This window comes from Capsicum annuum, chromosome 8 (assembly GCF_002878395.1).
Source record: "Capsicum annuum cultivar UCD-10X-F1 chromosome 8, UCD10Xv1.1, whole genome shotgun sequence".
NCBI classification, from domain to species: domain Eukaryota; kingdom Viridiplantae; phylum Streptophyta; class Magnoliopsida; order Solanales; family Solanaceae; genus Capsicum; species Capsicum annuum.
Window position 1 is genome coordinate 160,845,232 of NC_061118.1, and position 8,842 is coordinate 160,854,073.

Sequence of the window (8,842 nt, forward strand, 5' to 3'; positions counted from 1 at the left end):
TTTTGTTCCAGATTCAACTCTTTTTATTCCAATTTGCCTTAGGTTCCCTTGCATCATCATTTTCTCTGCAATATCAAAGTAAAACAATCAAAAATGACCAAAATTTGCTCAAGACTTCACAATTATTTCTCGTTAAAAGCCTCAAATGTGTTAGCTTCAGCTCACAAATCACATTTCAAATCCTTCAATTAAGATCCTAAACTTAAAGTCATCACAAGAGAGGGATTTCATAAGTTGTGCTCTCAAACAATCTTAAATCTAAATTTTCATACATATACATATACATGTAAATCAATTTAAGGGGGAAAGGCCTAAATACCAAATCAACAATACAATTAAATATTCATAATGCATAATAAAATCATGTATTTCAAAAACCCCTTTCTAAATTCATGCTTGATAATCTTTAAATCATGTTCTAGTGTTTACAAGCCCATGTAGTTTTTAGGATAAACCCCACGTACCTTAAATTAGAAGCTTTTGAATGAACTCTCGTGTTAGGGATGCTATACGTACGATTGATGAGTGCTTCTTGTAGCCCTCGCAATGGGGATTCCGATTCTTGAAGAATTAAGGAAAAGCTACGGTTAAATCTTGAGATATGTTGATTTTTGGGTGAAACCCCAAAGAGTGTTCTTGGTGATTTTGAGAAAAAATAATGTTATTTTGGTGTCTGAGGGCTTTAATCCCATGTTATGGCTGAATAGGGGTTGGAAAATACCACTTTTACCCTTAATGAGACAAAATAAAAGATTACTGGGAGCTCGATTTTATGGGCCACCGCAACGCACCACTACCGCGGTGGCTCACTGGAAATTGACGAATGGGATTTTTAGGGTCACCGCGACGCAGATCCATCGCATTGTCCCACTTGTTGGGACCTGGAACTTCAGCGCAACGTGCAACAATTGCGCTAGGCTACTGGAATTTGACAATTATTAAATAGACCCCCTCCGCGATGCGCCAAGCACTAAAATGACGGTATTTTACGACTAGGGCTTAAATTAGCCATAACATCTTGCCCGGTTATCGGATTTGGGCAAATCTTATATCACAGAAAGATCATTCAATTTCCCACACTACATAATTGATTAACATGGAAAATTTTCATAGAATTTATGGCTTTTGGATCATCTAAGCATAGAAATGACGGTTTTCGTTCAAGCCCGAAATGCGGGGTGTTTCAACTGGATAGAGCTTTCGACAAAATACATTCCCATTCCTCACTTAAATTTCTCCTTTTTCTTTCTCAGAACAAGAGATGAGACTCCTCTTTCACTTTAACTTGGAGATGCTATGAGTCATTTGTTCAGAGATTCAACCTTTTACCTTCTCTAGGGGTGATTCATCTTCATCCTTTCATAACCCAAAAATTCTAGGGATTCAACAACCACCACAACAACAACAGCATAATCCCACAAATGGGGTCTAAAAAGGGTCGAGTGTATGCAAACCTTACCCCTACCTCGTTGGGGTAGAGAAGCTGACCCTCCGAATGCAATCTAGCCATATTTTTACTGCCATCACTACCAGCAAATGCTACTGGTATGTGACAGAAGGAATATTTATCCTATATTGTAACGACGTTCATCTCAAACGTGCTTCTTATCATATATCTCAAAATTATGATGGGATCTATCTTAGAATTTTCATTATTTGATTTCTTACACTTTAATAATATTAGAATTTAGACCAGCAAATATATTTATTCCATATTACCTTTAATATTTTTATCGTCAATTTGTTGAATATGTTCTCAAAGTTATCACGGACACGCATCCCCAATTCTTGCACTGGCACATATCGATTCTATTTTCATCTTATAGTTTCTCTGTCCTTACATTCTTTTTTTTTTACGTATCCCATGTTCTCAGCTTCATACAAACTATAAACTCTTAAAGGAAGTAGAAGAAGAACAATATCAGGTATGCAAATATTCTATTGCATTAAAATGGGTTGAAACGGTGAGCTAAAGGAGATGGTGAAACTGACCCTCTAGCTAAAGCCAATCCTCTATCACTTTTTAATTATCATCTTGATTTTGAAGAATGGTTGGTGCAGTAGATCTTAAAATTGATATCTATGTTCAACATATAATATATAGTGTACAAAATGTGATATTTATAAACCTCTCGCTTGATTTCGTTATGACATCATTCATTCTTTCAATGACAAATGTGAAATATTGACAATTCTCTATTTGTCCTGTAAGCATACCTATGAAAATCATCTACTAAAAATCCAAAACCTACAATCATCAACAGATTCTCAGAGAAATCGCCTCCTTCTGTCAATCGCATTAGAGGTTGCAATTCGCTTCTTTCTAGGTTGTCATCTAAAGCTTGGACCAAGTGTTTTGTTCAAGATGTTAGTTCTGTCGTTTGGAACTATGACCAAAGGTTTTGTTCAAGGTGCTAGTTCCGGTTAATAGCTAAATGTTTTGGTCAATAAAATTCTTGTGACTAAGTAATCAGATATTTATCCCATTGGTTCATGAGTTTTTGGTGTATCACATTCATGGATCCATTGGTACCTTAATTTGCATCTGCATGTGTGACAGAGTTTTAACTATTATCTTGTATTGAAATTGTTCATATAAGAATCACTTTAAGTTCACTTGCTAAATTATAGAGTTTGTGTTTATAGGTTTTCATTATATTTACATTTTCATCAAAAAAAGACTGGCACAAGATGTGACAAAATTCAATAAATATTACTTCATATAGCATTTTTTATATCTTCACTACAACAAATCAGGGGCGGAGCTACCCTTTGTCGAGGGGGTCCGAACCCCCTTCGGCGAAAAATTATGTTATATATGCATGGTTAAACTTATTTTTTATGTATATATATTTGATGTTGAACCCCCTTTCGTTAGTTCGTATTTTCACTTATGAACCCTACTGCAACAAATACTATTGGTAGATGTGAAAGACTACATATTATCCTAGATATGAAGGACAGGCTATGTCATGTAAGCACCACTATTAATCTATCCATAACACAGATACAACAACTTCTTCTTTTTTTGCTAATTTTTGAAATTTTGTCAATGAGAGTTAATTGCAGATGAATTTATTCGTAACTTTTATTACTTACCTAATGATTAATGATTTAATAGTCATGTTTTCTAAGGAAAACAAAATTTTCCTTATCTGCAACAATGTCAACGTGATTTAGGGCTTAAAAATAGGAGATGTGTATTATGTATCAGATAAAAAACTTGTTTAGAGATTTAGAAGGGATTTTTGTAATTAGTTTAGATTATTATAAAACAATAAAGAATAGAGAAGAAGAGTAGAGAGAATAGAGAGAGTAATTCTTATTTCTTCTCTTGGGGGATGAGAGATTATATGATTGAGAATACAATTAACAAAACTCCTTTATTTATAGGGAAAAATACTCTTAATTTTTGACTAAAAATCAGATACTTCAAATCCTGATAGATATCAACTAGATCTTATTAGATCTTGATAGACATTCACTATAATGTAAATACATTTATAACACTCCCCCTTGAATGTCTAGATAAATAATGTGCCTCGTTAAAACCTTACTAGAAAAAATCCAGTAGGAAAAAAAATCTAGTGAAGGAAAAAGAGTACACATCTCTAACAATATGCATATCGGCTGCCTCATTAAAAACCTTACAATAAAAACCCAGTAGGACAAAACCTCATAAGGGAAAAAGAGTACAACGCGTATTAATTCCCCCTAATACGAACATCGTTGAACCTTTGCATCCCGATCTTGTGCACCATCTTCTTAAAAGTTGTAATTGGAGAAGACTTGGTGAATAAATCAGCCACATTTTCACTTGAACGACTCTATTGCACGTTGATAGCACCATTCTTTTGTAGCTCATGTATGTAGAAAAGCTTTGATGAAGTGTGCTTCGTTCTATCTCCTTTTATGAATCCTCCATTAAGATGTGCTATGCATGATGCATTATCTCCGTATAAAACTATGGGTAGATTATCATATTTCACACCACATTTTTTCCAAATGAGATGTATCATGGACCTCAACCATACACGTTCTCAGCTTGCTTCATGAATAGCTATTATCTCAGCATGATTTGATTAAGTGGCTACGATAATAGCTATTTGAGATAATATCTATTCATAGCTATTTGAGATAATAGCTATTTAAGATAATAGCTATTCATAGGCTATTTAAGATCGAACTTTATGTAGGTCAGACAAGTACCCAAAATCAGCATGGTCAATAAGATCGGGACTGCAAACTTGCTAACAAATTAACTAAAAAAAAGGCTATATTAGGCCTTGTAGTATTTGCAAGATATATTAGCGCATCAAATACACAAATATATGGTACTTCATAACCAAGGAGTTCCTCATTCTTTTCTTGAGGTCGGAATGGATCCTTTTTCAATTTTTGCATGTTTCTCATTTAAGCAAATACTCTATTACTTTTGAAAACTCTTCAAGAGTTTCAATGATACTCAAATCATCAAATTATATCTTATGAGGATAATAAAAAGCTTCCCAGAAACTTTATATGCTTCAAGCATTTTGAATCCTTTAGGGATTTTAATATGGATGTTTGTCAAGTAATAATATCCAACATGTCAAGTGTGACATCTTCAAGTGTCTGGACTGTAAATCAAATAAGTTTTACACTTACCAAAATGCATCCTTTCAGGCCACTTGATAAATGTTTCTACGTCAGCATGCTTAAATTAATGTAGAATTCAGATCCTCATAATCTCTTACAATATTGCACCAATATTGTATCAAAGATATCGTCGATGATTTCTTATTTTGTATCGATCACAATGCGACATAACATTTTGAGATCTCATCACTTCATTATGATCAGGTACCTAAACCTCTCATAAGGTTTCATGAAGTGTTATGTCGTAGGCTCTTCAAGAGCATATTTTCTTCTTATCATGATTATTTGATCCTTATCCTTTTCAAGGACTATTTCATTTGGAACTGATTTGTCTATCATGCTTCACGCATGTATAGACTTTATCCTTTAAGGACACAAAATAGGAGCACTTGCAGCTAAATATGAGATACTTTCGGCATTTGACTTGAATTATCTTTTGAATGAGAATCTGATGATAATTTCTAACATATTTCATATCTCATAGCTGCTTATAATCTCCCCCTTATGTTAGAAAAACTAACATACATCCTCCATCTTCTTTGAGGAATCCATCTTTGTGCATCATAGTATATTTATTAATCGTACTCTGCACATCAAAACTATTAGATGGAATAGTTGGTTCCTGACCTTGAACCAATTGAGAGGGAAGAAATAATCATAATATATTGGACTAATGCATACAAGTGCTATTGTATGCAACATATCATATTTCATACCAATACATGAAACTTTGTTCTCATTAGTAATAGTTCAGCTATTTATGGAAGGCATTCAATGCTAAACCATCATCATCAAGATAAATTATCTTGATTACACAATCTGAAATTATGCTCAATTTATATTGAACAAGTAACTTTATGAATTTCAAACGTAGGTTGACCATGAATGTCCATGTGATCATTTTATTGATGCATCTTTTCAACATATCATATGATAGGTGAACAGGACCTTATTCACCATTTATTCTTTTCAGATTTTAAGGGATCCAATCCCAAAATTAGTTGGTCCAACCAACTTATCATGAGAACAAGCAACATTAAAGTTCATGAAGAATTTTCTAATTCTTCAATATATGTTCAATACTCAGTATGCACATCTTCGGGATATCGCAATCGTTCATGTCAACTTATGAACTTTTAATCTAGTAAACTCCAAGTTTACCATGATATGTATTTTTGCTTTAGTAAATTTCAGATTTACTATTATATGAATAAATTTTAGATTTACTATTTCAGAAGTAGATTTCAAAATAAATCTCAGCTATTTTGCCTCTTTCGGAGGTGAGTTGTGATACCATCACAATTAAGTACACGTTTATATTAATAAGCTTCGCTAAAGACTAACACATTCACCCCAGAGAATGGATCTGTGCTTATAATAATCAAAATTCTCATTCACCAAGAATGGAATATAATCGTGTCTTAAGTCTATCAAATTAGAGCTTATATATCTATAAGCTCTTTCAGCATATTGCTTCTTCACGAGCAAATTGAAGCATACATATGATGTAGAGAATTTTTCTCTGGCATATCTTATAATCATAATAAGCATGTGAGAAATATTATCACTTTTGATGATTATTATCATAATGTCTCTCCACTCTTATATTCTTTCATTCAATCACTTGTCTTCTTTCAACAATGAAGAAAGTTGTCAACTTTCAGATTTATGCTACCATATTCACTTCATTGAATAGAGCATATTAATGGGATATGTTTCATGACCTTTTATTAAACACCCATTATTTTGTCTTAGCCATCATAATATCATCAATATGGTGTATTGAGATTCAAATTCAACATCTTATACATATAAAGGCGTCTTAGGCATGAATCGATGGGACTTGAACCCAACATATTATCATCCTTTTTAATAATATTGTTCTTGAGGAATAAATTTAAAATAAAAATGGTTCCAAATTACTAACCTTGAAATCCTTCATATTTATAATCTCACCTTATTTGGCAAAGTCTCGTGCTGATAACGTATTATAAAATAATAAAGAATAGATGAGAAGAGTAAAGAGAATAGAGAGAGTAATTCTTATTTCTTCTCTTGGGATATGAGAGACTATATGATTGAGAATACAATTAACAAAACTCCTTTATTTATAGGAAAAAATATTTCGACTAAAAGTCAGATACTTCAAATCCTGATAAATATTAACTAGATCTTATTAGATCACATTTACTATAATTTAAATATATTTATAACAGGGATTAAATTTTAAGTAATATAGGATACTTAAAGAGTTGTTTTAAGTAATTTATCCTAAGAAAAAGACTCCCCTGTCCACTTTTACTTGTCTGCTTTGAACTTTACATGCCTTAAGAAATATTTATTGATATGGATATTTTACCGCAATATCTATATTGACTGATGTTTAGTTTTAGATCTTGAGACATAATTTGGAATAAGTAATTAATGCAGATGGTAAAACATAAAAGGATTCTTGATATGCTAAAAATAACAAATAAAAGTAAAAAAATATTTTTAGTATATTAGACAACTAAAAAATGAATGGATGGAGTATATTTTCATGGTGAGACATAAATTACACACTGGCAATGATAGTATGAAACTTGAACCCGATTTCTCTATATAAAGTAGATTACTTTCACTCTGTAATATTCAAAAATCTATGTTTCTTTCCCACATACATTCAAAAGTCTTTTAAACTCTTTCTGAATGAATTCGTATTCAATTATATCCAATTTTAACAATTCTAAGTAGAATCATGTTCTCCTCACGATCACTTTCTTCTCCTTTCACCCAGAACCAGAACCTCCTTATAGATCAAGTAATGGCTGCTATTTTTCGAAATCGACCGTGTGAGACAAATGTTGTAGCCTCCATTCCCCAACCCTTTTGGACGGTAGAAGCAGTTTCTCAAGTCTTAAGATCAATACCCAGATTCCTCTTCCAATCCCCAAGATCCTACAACACTCTCATATTTGCACTTTGTAGAGTTGGGAATTTCAAAAAAGCCAAGTTCTTGATGGAGCAAATGGAGTTGCCTGGTTTTAGGTGCCCGCCGGATGTCTTTACGTACACAATCTTGATCAGCTCTTATTGTAGGTACAGTATGGAAACTGGATGCAGAAAAGCTATTAGAAGGAGAATTTGGGAGGCGAATCACTTGTTTCGCCTTATGCTATTTAAAGGATTTGTTCCTGATGTTGTAACTTACAATTGTTTGATCAATGGATGCTGCAAAACTAATAGGATAGAGCGGGCATTGGAGTTGTTGGAAGATATGGTGAAAAGAGGGATTGCACCTAATCGAATTACATATAATTCTTTCATTAGGTACTATAGTGCTACAAATGAGATTGATAAGGCTATTGAAATGCTGAGAAAAATGCAAGAAATGAATCATGGAGTACTACCATGTAACAGTTCTTATACACCGATAATTCATGCCCTGTGTGAAACTGGTATGGTGGTGGAGGCGCGAGATTTTCTTGTTGAATTGGCTGAGCAAGGTTCAATTCCAAGAGAATATACTTACAAACTAGTTTGTGATGCTTTAGAATCTGCTGGGAAGATTGATTTGCTTGATGCAGAATTCTGTACAAGATTAGAAGATGGTATTAAAGATAGGATCAAAGAAGTGATGAAAATTAAACCTTTGTTGCAGCATTATAGTGTTTAGCATTGAACATTATGCTCTTTATGGATTTTGATCTTATGAAAACATAAGGGATTTAACTTAAACGTGAGACTCTAGTGAATTGTTACGATATAAGTGTATTTTAACATGTTGTACAATAGCTTTAACCTTAATCTCAAGTTACTAATTCCACTTATGCAGAGATATTGCAAATATCATTTAGTTGACAATAATGATCCATTAGATCATTTTGTCAATCCTACTAATACAAAAAATCAAATATAAAAGCCGCCTGCTCCTTCCACTCTGAGTGAGAAACCGCACTTTGAGCATTCTAGTGCAGCAATGGCGCCAGTTATGCAAAGCTCGCAGCCATATGGGTCGAGAAATAGTAACTACTTTTAAATTAACTATCTCTCTCCTCTTTTAAATTTCTACACATTTTAGTTTGTTGGATATGTAACTATTAGAGTTTTTTCCATTTGCAGCCGACCAAAGCAAGTGAAGGACGTAGCTCACCAGGATGAGGTCGTTCGAATCCTCACCAACACTCTCGAAACCTCTAACGTAACCCCACTTCCCTTCTATTTT

General features: G+C 33.2%; 1 protein-coding gene across 1 annotated transcript; it reads left to right on the plus strand.

Annotated features, from left to right (window-relative positions):
- Positions 1 to 7,213: 7,213 nt before the first annotated feature.
- Positions 7,214 to 8,379, plus strand: LOC107879421 (pentatricopeptide repeat-containing protein At1g77405-like). Its single transcript, XM_016726461.2, has one exon. The coding sequence runs from the start codon at positions 7,376 to 7,378 to the stop codon at positions 8,291 to 8,293; it is 918 nt and encodes a 305-aa protein (XP_016581947.2). The 5' UTR covers positions 7,214 to 7,375; the 3' UTR covers positions 8,294 to 8,379.
- The last annotated feature ends 463 nt before the right edge of the window (positions 8,380 to 8,842 follow it).